At 34.2% G+C, this 22270-nt stretch overlaps 1 protein-coding gene across 2 annotated transcripts in view; it reads right to left on the reverse strand.

The window, feature by feature from the left end:
* Nucleotides 1-295: 295 nt before the first annotated feature.
* Nucleotides 296-22270, reverse strand: part of fra (neogenin protein frazzled) — a 181461-nt gene continuing 159486 nt past the window's right edge. Inside the window, exons 17-32 of one of the 2 annotated variants that reach the window (XM_085943016.1) lie at nucleotides 21638-21799; nucleotides 21239-21513; nucleotides 20601-20748; nucleotides 18946-19110; nucleotides 17329-17523; nucleotides 16931-16972; nucleotides 15317-15464; nucleotides 14744-14850; nucleotides 14573-14635; nucleotides 13182-13343; nucleotides 11877-12007; nucleotides 10421-10550; nucleotides 5620-5737; nucleotides 4715-4860; nucleotides 4115-4252; nucleotides 296-1749 (exon numbers count right to left, since the gene is read on the reverse strand). In XM_085943016.1, coding sequence (XP_085799142.1) covers nucleotides 1607-1749; nucleotides 4115-4252; nucleotides 4715-4860; nucleotides 5620-5737; nucleotides 10421-10550; nucleotides 11877-12007; nucleotides 13182-13343; nucleotides 14573-14635; nucleotides 14744-14850; nucleotides 15317-15464; nucleotides 16931-16972; nucleotides 17329-17523; nucleotides 18946-19110; nucleotides 20601-20748; nucleotides 21239-21513; nucleotides 21638-21799 — 2273 coding nt within the window. In that variant the 3' untranslated portion in view covers nucleotides 296-1606. Of the gene's footprint in view, nucleotides 1750-4114; nucleotides 4253-4714; nucleotides 4861-5619; nucleotides 5738-10420; nucleotides 10551-11876; nucleotides 12008-13181; nucleotides 13344-14473; nucleotides 14636-14743; nucleotides 14851-15316; nucleotides 15465-16930; nucleotides 16973-17328; nucleotides 17524-18945; nucleotides 19111-20600; nucleotides 20749-21238; nucleotides 21514-21637; nucleotides 21800-22270 lie in introns of both variants that reach the window. The other variant, XM_085943015.1, reaches the window with a different exon arrangement.

Consider the following 22270-nt stretch of genomic DNA (forward strand, 5'->3'; position numbering starts at 1 on the left):
ATTATTTTATTCAATACTGAATAAATGTGAGGTTTGACAATGTTAGATTCTTAATAATTATAGAAAAAATATAATTTTTTAAAAACTTCAGAAACATACATATCACATAGAATTTTTAATAAAAAAAAAATTTCAAGTTACAAGTAAAAAAAGTAGAGGTGAAAGCATTCAGCCGGAAACTGAAAGACGTGAGTTTGAGACCCACTCAGTATAACGTTTACTCTAGATTTTTTTCTAATAAGTATGTATGTTTCTGAGGTTTTTAAAATCATATTTTTTCTCTTATTTTTTTGTTGTAATCTTACTCATAGAGCCAGTTATTAAACAAAAATATAAATTAATACATTATACTTTCAAACGTAGGAGTCAATATATGCTCCACCCGGTAAAGATATCTTTTTGAGTATATAAATTAAAATATAAGATCCTGGGTATGTAAGTAAGTACATTGGTTTTTTTAAAGAACCGGAACCAAACCCCAAAACCAAGATTCTCAGTTTTGATTTGATGGAACCGAACTTTGTTCAACCCGAAATTAAACCTTATAAAAAATTGGGGATTCTAACAGCTCTGGTTGCAAGGAATATTTGTGTGAACAATGTAATTAAACTTATGACGAAAAGTAGCTACACCCTTGAGATGAACTCTCAATATGAGAAATATCACAGAAATACTAAATTATATTCAAATTGATAATTAGTTTAAAGAAAAATATTTTTTAGTATGGATATTATCCTGTACCGAAGAGCTTGCCATTCAAATAAGGTTAGCTGAAAATAATTTTTAACTTCATACGAAATCTATTCATCATCAAATCCTTGCAGTGGCTGGTGGCATGACTTAACTGTATAATAGAGAATACAGATGGATGTCATCGGATGGAGTCATGTGCTACCTGAATCTTATACCGCCTGCCTCCTCTTCAAACTGAATCCTGCATGGCCACCCTAAGCAGCCTCTTGAGGTGGATATTATTTTAATTTAATATTCTTACTTAAATTCCTATTTATACTTTGACTGTTTCGCAGATTATTACTATGTGATATATTTGCTAATACTTTTGTATAAACATAACAAGAAATAATAAATACATCGAAATTAACTATATCACGGTAATAAAAAAAAAACATAATGTGTATAATCTTGTCTTTTCATCCTATCGTGAGACAATTGTCATTGATTTAGTGAAATAAAATAATCAAAATGAATAGGATCTTAACGAAGAAGTCCCTAAAAGAAATTCCACCACCTCTTATGTAAATAAAAAAAATCCCAGAGAATGACATTTAAAAATATTTTACCAAGTCAATGACAATGCACCTCGTTATCAATTAGAATACATTCAATATATCGCTGGTGGTACTATAATAATTTTCAATGTATTGAATTTATTCCATGATAGCCATATTTAAAATATATATTATAATTCATTCCTTTGGTTTGCATAATACGTTTGCATCGCAATACTTTTGAGTCTTTGTATTTAATTGTTTTTTCACTTAAGCACTACACTATGACGAATAGTCCGTTCGCAATATAATTAGAATAGATAAATAGTAAACTGTATAGTTTGTTCACTCGAGTTTTAGTTAAATGTGTTTTTGACCTAGCATTCGAACTGGTTGGCGGTGATGGCGTTCAGGTCTTTCATGAGACCCTCCAGATTGGCCATTTCCTGGTGTAGTCTTTCGGTGGATCTCGAAGGAGCGAGGGATTCTATTTCTTCAACTGAATGCGGCACCGACAGACCTAAAAATGAAAATAAATCATTTATAACTACAGTAAAACATTGTCAATTTACAATTTACACATAATTCGAAATTTTCATTTATTCTTTAAATCATAAACTTATAATACACAAAATTGTTTTTGACCCAACTAAAGCTGTCATACTTAACCCTTTCGCTGCGAGCCATTTTCGCGGGAATTTATTTTCAGTCAAGTGATCTGTTAAAACGGTCACTACAGCTAAAACAGATCGATTCCAAAATTAAAAAATAGATTACTAGATGAACTATATATCAATTATTCCAAATGCACCAAGAAATAAACTATATTCGTTACATTCTCACTAAAATAAATCGAAGAAAGTGAAGACGCTAAAAAATATCCAAGCTTTGACCGCGCGTTCAAAATGGCGGCCGTCCACTCTTCACATAGACGGTTTCAACACATACTACCGAGCAATTCGCCGCGTTTGTATTTGTCATACACAGGGCTGTGTTGAGTACATGCTGCCGTAGTTGGTTACGGTCTATGACAGATATATTACTAAATCACTTGTGGAATAATCAGTGGGTTATCGCTTATCGCATTTAGTAAGTCGTAAACTCAAATTTTATTACCGTTTCAAATTCTGAACCTATATTTATTTTCGTCGCCATAAAATAATGTCATCCACTTATTCATTTAGGATGTTTTGGAGCATAAAACACTAAAAATAATTACCGCACTGCTAAAATATTAATATAATATAATTTATGAGGCGCCGTCGGCTTTTTCATTGTACAAAGGGCCTGTCGAATAATCGCCAGGCATAATATGAGCATGTGAACAGAGCTAACACAGTTTCGTGGCACATAAAAATAAAAATTATTAGCCATTATAATAATGTAAATATCAAATATGGAACAATGAACAGAGCCAAACAAATTTACTGGAGAGCTGTGCATCGATAAAATATTTTCCAGCATTATTTCTTCGATAATATTATGTGGTAGTGACATTTTGGTGGGTGAAATAATTATTTCACTTATATTTATAATGACAAAAAATACTAAAAACAAATCTTCAAAATGTTTCTATCGAGATCACAAATCACTAAGAAAAAATACATAACACTAACGTAATCATAATAATTAATTAAAAGGTAAATAAAAATATTATCGATGCACACTTTTCGATGCATGACCAATGTTTTGTTTTGATAACCCTGGTGACGCAACTAGTACACCCGTCTTCGCAATGGCGCGCGATTCAAACGACTGAATAACGAGTGTTCTTTTCAAAAATATATTTCCTTGTGTTTTACTTGACATTTTTATGATCTGTTGCCTGATATGTCTACCTAAAGGTTTGAACTAATTTTTAAAGCATATTATCCACAAGTGTCTCTTCTAGTTTGGTCAAAAATACGAGATAAAGTCTATGGCATGTTTACATGCCATACGCAGTCTAAGGGTTAATAGATCAAACATAAACTTGATTAAATTATTGTAAGATTATCCATCATAATTTCAGATTAACCCATCATTCGAAAAGTGTAGTAGACTGCGGCAAGTTCAACGTGAAGCGTTGGCGTTTCGAGAACTACAATACTGACAATCCTTTCATAATATATCGCAGCGCCACAACGGCGGCCATGACACATCAACTTATAAGTCTCGCACTCTAGGTGATTATTTTTCAATGATTACGTTTACTTATAAAATATGATTATTAAAAAAGACAATTTGCTAACCATAATATAATTTAATCATTACGAATGGTGCAAATTGATTTACTACTCCATCCATAAGAAATGAACTTATAAATAAATAGTATAAAATTATTGGTCTGTAATCCTAACTAAAATTTAAATGAGATAGATTCAGAAATCTCTATAATATAATATTGTATGTACTATTGCTGCACGTTGAGTAATGTTACTATCTGAATCAGGTACAAGTGATTTTTCTTTATATTAATCTAAGACCAGTATTTTTTCCTTACATTACAACTCAAAATAAAATTATTTTAACAAAAATAAAGTTCGAATTTCGAAAAAATACAAAAAATGTGGATTCTTAAAAGAAAAATAACTCTAAATAACATAACGCTACAATAAAGGATGAATGGTCACCGTAGCGATAAGAGATGACCTGTTTACATCCTGAAAAAAAATGATCATGAAATCATACAAAAACATCATTATGATCAGTGCATTGAATTTTTGAGAATTATTTTTATAACAGCCTGCGGTGGTACCCCTGAGTATATAACTGACGGGTATTATACCCTGGATACAATACAATTTTATTAACTATAAAGATGAATTTTATTTAAGAATATTCAACATAAGCTAATGATAAATTTATTTCTGTTCAATTACCAAAGGCTAAAAAACAATATGTACCTTGTTGCAATCTGTTGATGGGTGCTCCCATTCCTGATACGATAGTGGGCACCTGACTTCCAGGGCCTCCGCCCCCTGGCACCAGAGGCTTCTTATACGGGGACGTGTTTGTCGGTCTTATCGTTATCGATACTGGTACTGAAATAAATGACAATTTTAATTAGCTGGCAACTTAGTATTTTTCAGGTAACAATGCAAAAAACTATTTACGATTGATTAATCTCTGGTAAAAGGTAGCCTACTAAAGGGATTACCTTTTATAAAAGACATTATTATACATTTTAGACTATTACACTGTACAATATTCTTCATAAAAGACTTCATAAAAGACTTCATAAAATATTCTTCATAAATCCACCATCTACCATCATAAATCGTCCGGTGTTCAAATTTACAACTAAGCTCATTACATTATAAAAAGTATTGAATGTATGTCCACTATGGTGCCCTCACTCAGAGGACAACTTATACTGGTGGATCTATAGCTTGCAACACAACTAAGAAATAGATACCCATATTATGTATTCTATAAAGTATGTAGATTTTGAAATCATTTGATCCATTTTAACTTAAATACATTCTTAGATAATAATTATTTGCCTTTATTATGATGATGTGGTGTGTGTGGCGCATCGCTAGGGGGTGGAGCGGGTACGCTAAAACTCCTCAGCGGATGAAGGGGAACTCCCACTCTGCGACCTAAACTGCCTCCATTGTTCACGCCCACACCCTCACAGCTGTCACGCCTGTTCAAACACCACAAATTATTATTTCATTACATTCAGTCAGCATTTATTCATTTGGAATAATTTCGTGTTTTCCAATTATCTCAATTACTACTTGCATACACAAAGCGATATTGACTATGAGATCTAGCCACATTGACGTCGAAAATGAGCGCGCAGTTGGTGAAAATTACCCCCATGGCATATTTACTTATGTGAAAACATACGACTGTAAAATATACAGTGAAACCCTGATTTTAGGTTTTTAAAAGGACTAAAAGAAAAAAAGAGGGAAAATGTGAAGGCAGGTATTGAATGGTTTCGTGCATATTTGTGGCTTATTTATATATAAAACTCTTTCAATATTATCATATTATAATATAAGGTTTCATCTTGTAAATCATGTAGGTATGCTAGTAAAATAGTTTTCACCCAAGCTGTATGCCTAAATTACACGCAAGCGAAACGCATGCACCAACGTGTGCAAAATGTAAAAATTACGTCACTTTTTCATAGTTGTACTATTATGAATGAATTTGACATCCTGCGTCAAGTGAATCAAGAAACTAAATATGTTCTATAAATAGTTAAATATTATGATATAGTAGGTAAAAAAAAAAAATGATTCTCGCTTTTATATCTTCAATATTTTGATGCAAACTTTTGATATTTCATTTTGATAACATGATTGGACGTTTGCTATGTAACTATTCAAATCTTTTATTTACGCGAATGTGTTTTCCTCTTTGACAATATTATTATTTGAATGAATTAACTAACGGTGGATGCAGTGCTTCGTATGCCACGTAGTGTCCCTGCTCCCGTTCTCTGGCATCAGCGGGGAAGCCTTCTGATGCTGGACTAGGCGAAGGCGGTTGCCCACATGACACTTGAGAACCTGCAATATCACACCAATCAAATAAAACATGATACAGTAAAAATCATTTACAATAAAAGATAATATTATTGTTAGCAATTCACTCACAACCAGCAGATTCGCAGACCATGGCTACCCAAATTCTGAAACGGACCCCCAGGCCACGATGATTGGTGGGCCCCCCCACCTATCGCTAAAGTTAAGGGCAGTGTAATGTTCTACAGCAGTGTTAACCAAATGGTATTCTGCGGAACTTCAGGGTTCCGTGTAAAATAAAAGGTAGGTATTCCGTGTGTTTTAGCGATTTTTGGTGTTTTAAAATAAATCTTATGAAGCACTAAACGATTCAGCCACCAACTCGATTGTTTTGATGCTTGATTTTGATTGGTTCATAATATACAATCAGTTGCTAGTGTTAACCCTCCTCCCGCTAACGGCATCTAGAAATGCCCATGATAGTTAAACCGTTCACCGCTAAGGGCATTCAGAAGTGCCCATAAGTTTCTACCTCCGTATTTTTGTAATTCGGCGAGTAATACAGTCGAAATTTGTTTGAAAAACTAGCTGGGTTATTCCTTTACTGACATCTGTGATTTTTTTTCAATAAGACTTTTTAAATAATTCGAAATTAAGCAAAGACACATACCCTGTCGATATTGGAGTAAAACAGATTTCCAATGATTGGTTTCAAAATTTACCGCTAGTTGCTTTGCGCAATCTGCGCCGGCGCGAATTGATTTAATGATCTCATACATGAAATCGACCAGTGCGACGATAATTTTCAACAGTCGATTGCTTTCGTGTTGTGATTGATAAATTTCAAAGTTTTTTACGGTTTTCTATAAAATTATTATTGATGCGCCATTCTGTTATCAATTAAATATGTGCGTTAATTCTTTAAATGAAACGTGATTTTATGAATACAATCAGTGGCTGTGAAGTGAAAACGAAATTATTAACACATAAATAATTTAAAATTCCTATAATAAATCTTTTGTACTGTACGGAAATACATACGAAAAATTGAGAATAGGTAAATAATAATCAGTAAAATATTTAAATTTAAATTAAAAACTGTAAAATAGATTTTCAAAATTCACGGCCACTCATTTTTATTTCAAGGAAAGTGATGATTAAAATTCTTTTCATTTCAGTCGAATAAAGAACTAAGATTAAAATTTAATATTATTGTGTAGTGAATTAAAACTTTAAATTTCCTCAAAACTGTTAAATTATAATAGTATATTTAGTGTTTAAATAAAAATGTCTATCCCTCATGTTGAATGCTTGGATTCGGACTATGAGATGGAAAGTGATAATGAAGAAGCTGCGCTAGTAGAACATCCCGACGATGTTGACGAACCTTCCAATATAGACAGTGATGAAGGAGTGGCTGAACCGTCTACCAGTGCAGCACCAGATAGTTTACTCCAATCGTGGACTGCGGATCCCTTCGTGCCGATCACATACGATTTTGATAGTTTCAACTCAGGCGTTAACCCTAGTGTACAGCTCAATGAAAATTCCACAGAAATGGAATTTTTTCGTCATTTTCTCAACAAAACAATAATGAATACCATAGTTAACCATACAAATAATTACCACAACCATATGCTCAACACACAGGCCCACACTCCGAATGCAAGGATCCATGCCTGGTATGATACATGCCCAGAAGAGATGTATGTTTTTTATGCTGTATCAATGTTGATGACAAGAAATCGCCATCTCACAATTGAAGAACATTGGAGTGCTGATCCATTATTAAAGTCTAAAATATTTGGCCAAACTATGATAAGAGATCGGTATGAGTTGATTCTACAAATGCTACATTATTCTGATACCCAAACCCCTACTGGAGATCGCCTTTATAAAGTGCGCTCACTTCTTGACCACTGCAGAAAAATATTCAAAGAAACAATGCTACCAAACGAAAATCTCTGCATCGACGAAAGTATCATTGTATTTAAAGGGAGATTAATATTCAAACAATTCATACCGTCAAAAAGACATAGGTTTGGAATTAAATTATTTGTGATTTGTGATGTGGAAACCGGTTATATTTTAGACTTTATTATTTATTGTGGTGTAGAAACCGAAATATGTGATAGTGAACTTTTAGGAATATCTGGGGCTGTTGTCACCACTTTGATGAAGGATTATTTTGGAAAAGGGCATAAACTATTTTGTGATAATTGGTACAGCAGCCCAGAATTATTTCAGTTTCTACATAAAAAAAAGACAAATGCTTGCGGCACGGTACGTAAAACACGAAAGTCAATGCCAAAATTTGATAAACTGAAGAAAGGACAAGTAAAATCTCTTAACCGTGGCCCATTGCTCGTGTTAAAATGGCATGATAGGCGGGAAGTGCATATGATCAGTACCATGCACGATGACTCCATGGTACCGACAGAAAAAATTAATAGGGCCACAGGACAACCCATTATAAAACCACAATGCGTTGTGGATTATAATAAAAATATGGGCACGGTAGACAAAGCTGACATGATGTTGAGCAGCCTCTCGTGTATGCGAAAGAGTCTTAAGTGGTATAAAAAGGTTGGATTCCACATCATAGATTTATTTTTATTAAATAGTAGCATTCTTTACAAAGTAATCACCGGTAAAAAAATTAGTTTAGCTGAATTTCAATTAAACGTAATCCGACAATTAATCGAAACATATGGCAGTGCCTCAAGACCATCGACATCACAAACTACTCGTGTAGCTAATAACCCAAAAAGAATTTTAAAAACAGAGCTCCTAAGACATTTACCCCGTAAAATTCCTCCAACAGTAAATAAAACAAAACCATATCGAAGATGTCGTGTGTGTATTGCTTCAACTACTAAAGATAAAAAAAGAAAAATGACGAACATTATGTGTGAAGCATGTGATGTCGCTTTATGCTCTGTGCCCTGTTTTTATGACTACCATGACAGAATCAATTTTTGAAATATAATTAAGCCATAAACATTAATTAGGTGTGACTGAAATATGAGACCAAGTTGTAAGGAAATAAAATAACAATAACGATTGTGTGCGTTCTGTGTTGGTGTTAAAAAACTGTGAACATTAATCATCGGCGCAAGTGTCTACCACTTATCGGGTATCAAGGGAGGCCACTTCACTCTGCGGTATGTACTCCAAGCATGCTTTATTATGTATGACAGAATTTCTTAAAGCTGTGTTGCTTAATTTACGATCTTTTTGTTTATTTTCACATGCTGTGAAATTAAAAGGAATGTTTTATAATAGCTAGAGCCACTCAGTGGATTTTTAGGTACATTTTTAATGACGTTTCGGTATGATTTATGAATCGTAAAAAACACAGCGCGCCCGAACAGGTACATGAGCGAAATTACGTCGCGATAAAAAGGTTAACAATAAGAAAATATAAGAAAACCAAAAATATATTTATTGGGCAGCTTGGTGGCAACACTTTACCTCATATGTTGTTATTTTAGATGCCAATGGAAATTATTGGAGATTATAATAATTATTTAAACAATTAACAAATTACTGATTGAATTTACCAACATAATATTATTATTATTTCGCATTACAACTGTCAGGCAACCTTTATTATGTAAACATCAAATTTGCGTTTTATCAAAAGCTGGACAGGACATGCCACGTGTGTCCCTACTCAGAAGTTCATGGTTGATTCGAGGGCTTAGTGTCAAACAACACTATCTACAAAAGTGCAACTTTACAGGAGGGCCAAAAATCGTTATTTTAGATTCTTGTAACTCAACAAGGGAAATGTTTATTTAAAATCTAATGTTAATATTTTATAATTTATTGTGTATTGTACATTTATCGTGCTTATGATGATGTTAAAATGTGTAGGGATAGTTTAAAAAAAATATGAAAACAAGGGTAACTTATGTAGTTAGCGTTAAACTTTACTGACGATTTAATACGAAATTAGAAAAGATTGACATAACGTTGTTTGACTATCATGTAGCTGTAAATGGAAAATAACGTTATCTCAAAAAAAAAAAAAAAAACACTTTTTTGTAGATAACGTTGTCTGACTTTAAGCACTCGAATTTGGATAGTAAAATCGCAAATGCCAGTATGTAAGTAAGTAACCACAGCAAGACACAATAGTAGGTCCCCATTATCATTTTATTTACAATATTATGTAATAAAATAATTTTACATGGATACCAATAAAAACGTTGTGATGTCTACCAACTTAATAATATTAAGTTGTGTAATATCGTGGGTATTCTGCGAAAAAGCACTAAGTCAAAATTTTGCTGTTTTGACTTAATGATGAGTTAATCTTATTAAGAGTATGCTCTATAGTCTACAAAAATACACACAGTCATATCTATAAAACTGGCGAAGATAATTTATGTTATAAGTCAAAAAGACATACATCAATTCAGAGAAAAGGCACTAAAAGGACTTAGTGCATTTGCTTCTCCCATTCTCAGGCTATATTCACAAAATTCTGCATGCAAAACTGCACTAAGTCATAATCAAAGCAATATCGATGAAAGGAATTTGCCTTTTATATATATAAAACAAGTTAAGACCGTCCAAACTTTCAAACTCGATTATCTCAAAACTAGTATTTTTGACTTAATGCTTATTCGCAGAATACCCACGATATTATGTAGTGTGAACATAGTACAACGGTCTACGACGCCGTATAAATTTCTATGAGAATAATAACACGGTCCTCACATGACATGGGAGACACCCCCATGGTGTGATGATGATGCAGCGGCAGTCCTTGGCCCAGTGAACTGATGGACGATTGAGAGGCCAACGTCCCTGACAGGGAACTGCCCGCTGCCGACAGGAGTGGAGTATTCTAAAAGAAACAAGATACACACTGTAATGAAAATCGTACAAATCAGTATGTAGCTACATAATATCTATAGCAGTTTATAATTATGTGAGTTGTGTGGAACAGAACCATTCCATTCCTTCATTGAAAAATGAAAACACAAGACAATTTAGAAAATCAATAAAACCTGTAGAAACGTTGTAAAAAACAAACGCATTGCATGTAGTTAGCAGAATCACAATTTTAACATAACGTTGTTGAGATGTTAAAACCTCTGATGTGACAAAATTTTAAATTTTACGGGAGAGAACTGCTTCTTAAGCATAAAAATGAGCTTGATTTCTAAATAACAGTTATCATCGAGTGTTGTGATATCTCTAATGCGATTACTACATAGAGACCGACAACTATAACTTGAGCCGTGGCCTCGGCGCTAGGTGTCGCGATGTAAGTACTGCCAATGTATTGCGAGCTACTGATAATAGAGCGCTTGTCATCATCGAGCGTTTTTAATACCTCAGGTATTGGAAATATTACGGTATAATTAAAAAGTACATGATAAATCGGAGGTTTCTATTGTTGATTATATATTAATTTTTCTGGTATATACGGTCTAATATGAATGAATGAAAAATATTTTCACAAAATTGTCACATCGGTGGTTATAGTTATAATATACCTAATAAATTATGTATGTATGTACTTATTAGATTACTTAAACATGTATAATAAGATAGAGATATAATATGAGTGAGACCTAAACATTAAATTTTTATTTGGTTATTGGACCGTGTATTCTTCCTTCTCCATCTCGATACAGAGGAAATTTACTGGCAGCAATAATGAGTATTTTAAACTATCGTGACAATAACTGTTTACACATAAAAGTGCTGACTATCTCTCCAACCTCATTCTTCAAGAGTAAGCGAGACACGATGTTGTCATTTATTTTTATGATACTATTTTACAGGTCGTAAAAATCGGTTAACCTCAAAATGATTCTCTCCGCGGTGTGATTCGTTTTTTTGCCGGCAAGTTCGCCACTATCATTTTACTGCACAGGCGCAGATCGAAAAAAATCCCAACTGTCGCATGAAAATTCAGAAGATTCCGAACTTTTTTGATTCATACATGCAATCTTGCAACTGCATGATAATACATGTTTACACGTATATTTTCTTGTTATGGCCGTGATAATACGAACTGTCAGCAGTAAATCCATGTACGTGTAAACGGGGTATATTGTTAGATGTATGAATGCGAGCACTGCTCCAAAAGACACATGCAGCAAACTTTGAGAAAAAAATGTGATATTTTATTTTATTTTCTGACAAAGATCATAGTACTTACTTGATCGATGGTGACATGGGCTCTGGCCCCTTGCCCAAGGGCGTACTGTGTCCGTGGATAGACGGGTCGGAGTCCCGGGTGAGACAGAGGATCAATGGAACCTACTCCACAAGTATTTATCGACGACATAGCTGGAATGGAAACAATATCACGTAAGTATAAATAAAAGACGAAAGATCCAATTATCGCTGGCGTTTCAAATCACGGTGTTCACTACAAGACCAAAGATATCAAAGAAACCTTCTTCTACCAGGTGGAGTGTTCTATAGTTTCCTTATAAAAACTGAAGCAAGATCCAGTTTGACTTGTTATTTTTCAATACAACATTAACCGTTTTGTTCACTTTTTTGCTTCCACTTTCATATGTTTAGAATCCATCTATAAACTATAGAGAAAGATTTCTTCAACATATCTGTATAAAACCGGCTACAAAGGTAACCGCATACCTTAGCGGTACACTTGCGTATTTCTTTTGCACAAGTATCCATGAGTGTATGATAATATTAATTGTACAAGAGACATGAAAATGTTTGAATTTTTATAATGCATACATACTTGCACAGGTGTAACTATACGTATGTAGCAGACTTGCGCAAGTCTGAATCATCACTTTTTTTCAACATTCCGGTTGAAGAGTAAACTGGCACTGTTATATTGAGGATATTGTTTTCAAAGTCGGTTACTTCCACTTCAACTTTTTTGATTCTGATTCAGTAGGTATGTAACTTTTCATTGCATGTATATTCATTAAATATCAAATCCAGCTCCGTTCGATAGTAAAATAGTAATTAAATCGGAGATTGATTGCAAAGTCACTTATATTCAACCACCATCAATTTTTATTTTGTTCGACCAAATTTTATTTTACCACTTTAAACATTTTATTTTAAAGACATTAAGATGAAAGCGAGTCATAGTCAAAGCCTCAATAAAATCATAAAAAAAATGGCATTAAACACATTTTATTTTCCTAAGGCTGAGGCCACATAGGCAGGTGCCTTGCTTGGTGGCTACGTGCTAGGTGACATATCCTAGCGAACGGAGTTTTTATCCATTATCTCAAAATGGCAGAATGTGGATGTAACTGACTTTGAAATTCATTGTGGCGCCTGAAGGCTATACGGCCGTCAATTCATATATGCAGTTACATATTATGTAGCTGGCATAAGAATAATCTATTCTCTCTTCATGTTAATTTTACATCACAAATGTATCGTACAATACATATTATATAACCAAGGATACACTACTATAAAAAGCAAAATAATATAATAAAAGCAGCACCGATCGGCGATGTACACTTACAGACATCCCTAGCGAATGGATCGCCTGCTATCATTGGCTTAACCTTCAGAGATGATCTGATCCCATTGGCGGATGGGGGTTGCTGAGGCGTCGACATTCCCATGACAATAGATGAATTACGGAGAAGCGTGGACGTGTCGCCGCCGTTACCGACCGAGCCGCCTGATTGGTCGATAATTTTTTGCGATGAAAATGAAAGTAAATAAGAAGCAAATGATAAAAAAATAAACAATAGTATAAACAGAATATTGACAAGCAAACAAAATGGTTTAATTTAAGACCGCACAAACAAATAAGAAATAGAAGTGAACAAACAATGAAGACTTTTTGCGAAAATAATAGAAAAATGCTGCACTTTTACTAAATATTTAAATAACAACTCCAGCCTTAAAATAAATAAAATTCGAATTTTCTATGGTAACCAAATATAATATAATCATTTACAAGACTTTTATGCTTAAATAATTTTTTTAGAACACAACATACAAGGGGCAGCACTCATAATGCAATATATTCGTGTAAGGCGTGAACATGTTGATAAGTCTAAATACATCAATTCTCAGGGCAGCTATTTGTAAGGTTGGTTTTCTGTGGTAAATCAAGAATGTTTTTAAATTGTAGTTTGTTGAGAATTGACAAACATTTTACTATAACTTAAAAACACCCAAAAACATATAATCTGATTTACCACAGAAAGCCAATCGTATAAATGGCTGCCCTGAGAATTGATGTTTTTGGACTTATCAACATGTTCACGCCATACATGGACATAAGGCAGTGGCTTCTCATCCAGGCGCTCCGCTCGGGGTACATTTCTCAGTAAGGTCACAATACATGTATATGATTGTCTCAAAGTCTGGGTGTTTCTGTAATCGCTCCGCGGCCACTACTACACTACTGTTTCACTACTACTACAACACTTTCATTGGCCCCATGGCCTGCTGTCATGTTAAAATGAAGAATACATAAGTTGTTGTTTTGTTCTTGTATTTGCTAAATACATAATACCGTAATCTGTAGCCGACTGTGTCCATTATATCAGGTACTGAACAATGTTGGGCTTAGAATATCCGCGATAGACTATACTACGGGATAAGCCTACCAAATTTCACGTATTTTGCACAGTGAAGTATCAGACAGAAAAATATATTATTGAGTCCACGGGAAGTGAACATAAGATATATGTTTATTATAGTATATTGTTAAAATTATGTTTAAAATCAATCAAAAACAATGCAAAATTATAAATCAACTTCTATTAGACATGCTATGTGATATTTTGTTTAACTAACCGACATAGGTAGGCACATAGTGTCTTTTGTCCAAGGAGCCTTGTGAATTCTGCTGCGAATGAATAGTCCCACCACCCGGCATAGCGGTTTCATACTCACAGCTATCTCGTGGAGGCCTCGGGAGGGTCATTGAAGTCACCCCGGATACCCCGTCACCGGATCCTGGGAAAACAATGAAGCTTGTATTAAAAAATCAACTATCTGAAGTCGTCTAGAATTCCTCGTATCAACGTCATTTCACATAATATAGTATACAGTTTGTCTTGTTACCTGAGGAACCATGATGGGATTTGTCCATTTGCTTCAATTCCATCTGGTCGTGATGTATCCACAGATCCGGAGGCTTGATATTCGAAGCGCTGGACTTCTGGTATGTACTGAAAATTACCATTTTACAATAAGAAAAACCACCTCACTTCAACAAATTATTATAAAATAGTTCATTATATTTGATTTGAAGACTATTCCAAGACTATATTTTTTGTTTTATTTTTTGACATTGATAACATGTATTTGAAAACGTCTCACAATTTAATTGGTTTCATTTAATATTCTATTTTAATTGAGCGAAGAAAAAATTTACATAACTTAAAACCAATAAGAACCACATAGCAGATATTGCAGAATGAAAAACAACATACTGGCTACATAGGTTGATTGATTGAAAAATATTTTTGAATTACGATTTTCAAATTAATTAAATGATAGAATTTCGAATTCCATATTTCGAATTAATAGCAGAATTATGAATTAATAATTCCAATAACAGCAAAGTACGAATTAGGGGTTGCAGTCAATGTTATGTTACCATAAAATGGATGATATTAATTACAAAATGCTTACCTCTTAGTGCGTGAGTCAGGGCTGGCAGCCGGATGGGGAGTAACTTTCCTGCAGCAGAAGTAGGCAGCCACACCTCCGGCCAAAGTCACCAGCAGAACTGTGCTCCCCATAATTACGTACATGGTTAATGTCGGCCCGTGCCGGACTTCTGTGAAAATTAAATGAAAATAAAAATTAGTCACTGATTATTATCTTCAAAAGTTTTTACTTTTTCATAATTTTCACTTGTATATTATCTACAATTTTAAGAGAGTACATGAGTAAAATGCAAAAATTGCAGGATTTCAAGACACTTGTTTTCATAACAATGAATAAAATTATATATTTTGGATTATTCAAAAGATAGATAATAATTTTATGACAAACCGAAGATTTTAAGGAAAAGCCTTTCTTGTATCAAGATGGAGCCTTTCTACATGAAAATGAAGCTGAAAAAATGGTTACGAAAACTAGGGATCATTTTGCGTTGTGTCACAATGTGAAACTTGTACTCTGAGATGTATTTGGAAGTAACCCCAAAATATTATGTTTATGAGAATATTAAGTATTTTTTATATAGGTATACATTTTTGTTTATTAATACTTTGGACGCTGAAGACGCACCTGGCGCGTAATGACCAGGCGGCCGATCGATGTAATTAACATGCATTTTAAAGGTGGTAATTAAAAATCATTATCTAGTCAGCAGTGAATGAGTTTTAATCAAATTTTCAGAGGTTATTTAAAACTCAACACAAACAAAATATCAAAAGCTTCCTTCAAAATACCGAAAAAATAAAACCAGTTAATAATATTTAACTAAACACTTCAAAATTAGATCAGTAAAACATAAATTATTGCATATGCCTTATTATTGGCTTAGCATCCTTAAAATGAAATTGTAAACTGGATGTGAATTAACACAATCACTGCTGAACTTTTAATTACCACATTTAAATAACACGTTAATTATATCTAATGGCCAAGTATACTCCAAACGCGCCAGTCGCGGTGTAAGCACTAAACGAGTTAATAATGCTGTATATTTATAATAATTCTCACACGAAACACTATTATTTTCAATGCCTAAGTAAACAGCATTTATCATTAAGCAGCACACATATTATAATAATTATGCAAATAAAACAATGACCACAATCATTCGGAATATTTCAAAAACAATCATTCGGAATAAACATTTAAACTAAAATTGAAAGATACTTATCATTTATAATTCCTTATTGAAAAATGGTATGATCAAAAGAAAGGGTGGCGAGACTTATTATGTTTGGGTATCAACTGTTGTTTTTACGTGTTTTCCGCCAAGGATTTTTTTTTAAACTCAGTCGACTGCTACAAAAATTTCTGAGACATTTTGAGTGCCAGTGTTTTGAGGTTTTACATGGTTTTACAATTCTTTCATGTATTCAAGAATTCCTCCGAGTGCTATAGACTCGCCACTACTGTGATAGACAAATATTTCATGTAATTTTGATAAACGGTGTTACAACCGAAAAAACAACAGATAAAAAACATTTTTTTAAAATATGATATGATTAATGATAATATTATACTGGTCTAACATTGAATTCTGTTAAGTAAATGCTATCTGAGATTGATAATTATAAACTTTACCTTTTCCAGTGGATTGCGCATCTAAGTCTCCCAAACCGTTTCCTATTTGAAAATAATAAAAAAATAAAAGAAAAATAAATAATACAAAAAAAAATATAAAAGAACATAATTACATACAACACAAAATAAACACACACAGCATGCTAAAAATAATAATATGTATAAATAAATGAATAATTGTTTCAAATAATGGAAGAAAAATGATTTAATGAAATTGCTATTGTCCTTTCATTAATTAATTATTTTAATATGGACAAAATTTTTGATTCATTCCACTGCATGCTGCTACTATATGTAATAATAGAATTGAAAATAGTTGAATAAAAAATAATACAAAAATATTTTATTCATTCTCGAAGTATCAAGCAAATATCGTCCCCTCCATCATGATTACTCACCGGCTGGAGTATCATAGGTAACGACAGGGCTGAAGGGACCATATCCTTTGGCGTTCCTGGCCTGCACTTTGAAGTGGTAGGCGGTGGACGGCTGGAGAGACCTGACAGGTGCTGAGGTGCCTCCGCCCACCACGGCTTGAACCACCCAATCACGGTCTCTGCGAGCCGAATCCGTCGTGAATAGAATCAGGTAGCCTGGAAACAAATTCAAATACAACTTTATCATTATAATATGGTAGATGATGAGATTGAACCTTCGTTAGGTACAATATTCGATACTCTGAGGTTCACAATTAAGGGATATATTGAAGAATAATACCCCGTTTACATGTGCATGGATTTGCTGCTGACAGTACATATTATTGAAATCTATGCATTTACAATCAATTAAATTATTACTTTTTTCTATGCTTCATTTCACTGTAAATTTAAGTTAAAGTGGTAGATTTTTCTTCGTTGTTGTCCTTCTCACTGTCAAGGATTATAACTCCACTCCATTCAAAAGCTTTTCAACAATTCGTATATGTCGCTGGTATGAAATTACGCAACAAATATCGGCACACTCAAGAATACTCATCACAAATAGATAATTTAGAAAAACTTTCGATATCAAAAAAAAAAAAAATTAGAAAGGCTTAACCGAGCAGGATTCAAACTCACATTTTTCATTGTTCGGATTAATTCTCTATCCTTTGAATTATCAATCTACCTACAAGTCAAGTGGATTAATTGATTATTTCAAATGTCGCCAGAGAAAGGCAACCGGTTTTGTAATTAAATTAAGAATCAATCCATTATTAGAGACTGGCAACTATAACTTCAGGTATCGCGGTTTGGAAAACTAATAGCTTGCATTACTCACATTGATACTTGAACCAAAGATACGCATCAAGTTATATACGTCGGTCACTAGAGTCTGTCTTATATAAGCTGGCATGCCGGTTTCCCCCCCGCTTCAGCATCCATCTCGTTCCCTCCCATTGAAAACTTGCAACAGTTGAACGCGATGGCACAATGCTTTCCGTGTGACGTGTACGCCAGTTTATAGAATACAGACTCTACCATGATTTTTTCTGACAGGCATGACTGTGGTTCTTTATGATGTATTTTCAATAGTTCAGTAATTATTGAACAAAACAAAAACACTTTTTCAAACTTACACCTGAAAAAAATATTACCTACTCGTAATTCCTGACCAAGAAGTCTTGAATAGTTGTCAGTGACTTTTAACGAACAAGCTTGCTCTCACGAGATATGTGGTACAAAATCAATTTTAATGTGGATGTCATCGTGCCAAATGCTGCGAACAGCGCAATGTTCAGTAGAAATTTGAAATTTCTATATGAAACTACACGGCAAACTTGCTTGCAATTAATACACTGGTTGAGAAACTCCGGAGTAGGGGACCTCTTTCCTCTGCGGCGCCCCCCGAGGTATCCACTGTTGAATGAGCCTCTCCAAAATGCCATTGTCCCACATAAAGTCAAAGAACTGCAGATCTATTTTTGGCAGCCAGTCTTTTATGTTTACTTTATATTTTCTAGTATGGAGACATTCATCCCTTTTGTCATTATCAATCTGTGTTTATTATCAAATATAAATTCGAGTGTTTCCTACCTGTGATGACTCCATTGGCTTTATTGGGGGGCAGCCAGTGTAGCGTGAGGGAATGGGCGTAGCCATCGGGAGGCGGTGACACTCGCAACTCTCGAGGATGAGAGCCCGGAGCCGCCTCCAACGTTTGGTTTACAACCACCATGGACCACTGAGATTCTCGAACACCTGGACAATATATAGAATTTTTCATTATGCAATTGCCTACATATTCATTTTCATGAGTGGAATTATGTTACTTGACACCATAGTCTATACCAGCGATTTCCAAACTGGGAGGCGCGAACAGTTTAACACAATTAATGTAGCCACAGGTTTGCAGTTTGCAAATGCATAGTTTATAAAACGAACGCTAGTTATAAACTATATAAAAAAAACAGTCCTATAAAAGGTTGTTTGCAAATGTGTCTGAAATTATAGAGACTAATTATATAATACCTCACTTCTATACTATTGTGAAGCGCGCTGACTATCTCGTGAAAAAAAAAAGGGTCAAATCATAATGTTGAAATTTGAGGCAAAATTGTTTAGAAAGGATAATTTTGTTGTTAAACTTGTCTATTTGGTTAAAATTTTAAAACAACTGAGTGAATAAATCAATGCAAGGACCACTAATGCATTCACTGATTAAAAAAGACAAAGTGAAGGCATTCATAAAAAATTGGAGCTTTGGAAATGAAAATTACAAAAAAAATAAGTTCGCCACGTTTAAACTTTTAAATGATTTCTACACCAGATGTATTGATGCAAACAAAAATTTATTTACTGAGTTCTAGGTTAGTTTGCTAGTGCACTTTTCACAATAATAGTAAAAAAAGTCACCCGCCGCAGCGCTGCTTTGTTTCATGCGTTGTGGGTTGGCAGGTTGTGCGTTGCAATTTGATGTGATACCTATATGATGATTGATAACCCCCGTGTATAATTTAGGAAACACTACATTAGAGCACCACACTGCCCTTAACTTCAGCGATACGTAGGTGGGCCTGCCAAAAATCCTGGCCTGGGGGCCCGCTACAGGATGTGGGACCCATGATAAAATCCTTTTGTCAATGAACGATGATGAATTTGGATTGACTACTATTGAGCTACATTCGTCGCATGAAAAACAAATTAATTTAAAAATGAATATAATATAAGTACCTATTTAGTAAAAACTTGTTTATTTTTATATTTTTTTTTCATTTTTGTATTAGTACATTATTGACTATTTAAAAAGGTATATTATTTAATGAAATAAAGGGGGGGGAGGCGCCAAAATTAGATTGTTCCTAAAAGGGAGGCATAGTAACATGAAGTTTGGAAACCACTGGTCTCTACACAACAGATTTATACAATATAATGTAAATGACAACTTTGCCATTCAAGCCACTGTTGGTTTAATGATCCGTATCCCTGATAACTATCCAAGAAATTGAGAGCATCAATGATTTGTTCTCCCAAAGTACATAAATAACCTGCTTTTGGTGATGCCAATAGGATAGGTACTACACCAAACCATACCCAAACCCACTCAGTTTTATCGGTACAGATGTATTTCCAGATTCGTATGTTTTGAAAAAATCTAACACGAAATGGATGGTATTTGAATAAGACAATATATAATAGACATACAATATCAGTACATTGACCCATCGACTTATGTAACTAGTATCGTTTACCTTTGACAACTTTGACTGCAAATTCGTACTGCGTGAAAGGCCTCAGTTCATCTATCATACAATTGAGAAGTGTAGAATTGAAATATCGGTGACGCTGCGAGTCCACTACGCTGTATCGCACCACATAGTAACGCTGGTCCGTCACAAACTGGAACATAGAAAAAATTACATGTAATATATACTAACAAATAAATGATTACTTCTATGCTTACAGACTTGCTCGCTTCGTAACATTAAATTTTCCAAAAATGTTATTGTTTCGAAATTTGGTAGCGTATTTTCGAATTTGACAGTAGCCATCAATCTTGTCACCGAAAGAACTCAAAATAAATACTGCTAAATTTTAAAATGAGCATGAAAATATTAAAAATGAGTAGGAACAATAGAAATGTCAACTAAAACAATGTTGCAAGCCCCAAATTCATATGTGAGTTATCTTTAGAACAAAGGCAGTGCTCGTGGTGCAGTGTGTAATGAACTGGGCTCTCATCCCTCCAAGTTCGATTCCCGGTAAGGTCACACTAGATATATGTGGTTTTCTCAAAGCCTAGGTATTTATTATTCAGTTTAGTTATTAATAATAGAAATGATACTTGTTTAAAATGAACTAAGTCCTAACAGATATAGGGTATACTTACTTGTGATTTTAGTGGCAAATTATCCGTCCAGTAAACAACTGCTGTATTCGCGCTCAAGATGTCTGCCTTGAGTCCAACGGGCGGAGGCGGTGCAGCGAGCTTCGACCCAGTCCCGCCGTTAGTAGATCCGGCGCCCGGTTGGCCATTCTCACTTAACCCTCCGCCCAATAGGGTCACTTCTGAGCGGTCTTTCGTACGCACATTCGCATACACCGGAGGCCCGTCGCCTATTTGATTGTTCGCGCGTAACGATATCACATATTCTGAGTTTGGTTCTGGAAATTATACACAAGGTTAAAAATTATACAACTTTGATAGTAGGTACATATCCACCTTTAATTAATCCAACAAGCTATTACATACATACATGAATATTATAGTTTTTAATGTAAATATCACCTAAATTCTTGATTGTATAATGCCTGGCCTGTTCTCCGAGGCCTTGGAAGTAGACGTCAGGAATTCCTTTCCCCCAGGCAAGAGTGTAGCCTCTGATCTTGATGTTCTGATTACCAGGAGGCGGCGCCCAAGACATGAATATGGAATCGGCACCCGAGCGAGCTGCAAAACAAATAGAAATCATGGCATCAATCAAATATCTATGAAATAGTTGAAATTGGCAACGTAGTTTTAGTGAGAAAAAAGTATTGCTACAAATTAGTTTATCTTTTCTACTGATTCTGTATTGGACTATAACTATTTAGATTTCTTATTTTGATTATCATATTGTTAATGCTATTGAACTTTTAAAAACAAAAGAAAACAAATATGTAACAATTTTTTTAATTGACTCTACAATCTGATGTCGATCTTGACTGCGTCATGAAAAGGTTTCATGACAATTTTTTTTTTACGGAAAAATGGACATTAACCACTTGCTCAAGCTATTAGGCCAACACTCCAGATTCAAACACACATTGAAAAACAATATGTGAATTTTGCAAGATCCGGGATTTGAACCTGTGACCCTCGACTTACCAAGCAGATACGTTACCACTCAGCCATCGCGGGCAAAATCTACATTCGAGGTAT

This window comes from Rhyacophila brunnea, unplaced genomic scaffold, assembly GCF_057557595.1.
Source record: "Rhyacophila brunnea isolate RB1 unplaced genomic scaffold, BYU_Rbru_1.0 scaffold_15, whole genome shotgun sequence".
In the NCBI taxonomy this organism is placed as follows: Eukaryota; Metazoa; Arthropoda; class Insecta; order Trichoptera; family Rhyacophilidae; genus Rhyacophila; species Rhyacophila brunnea.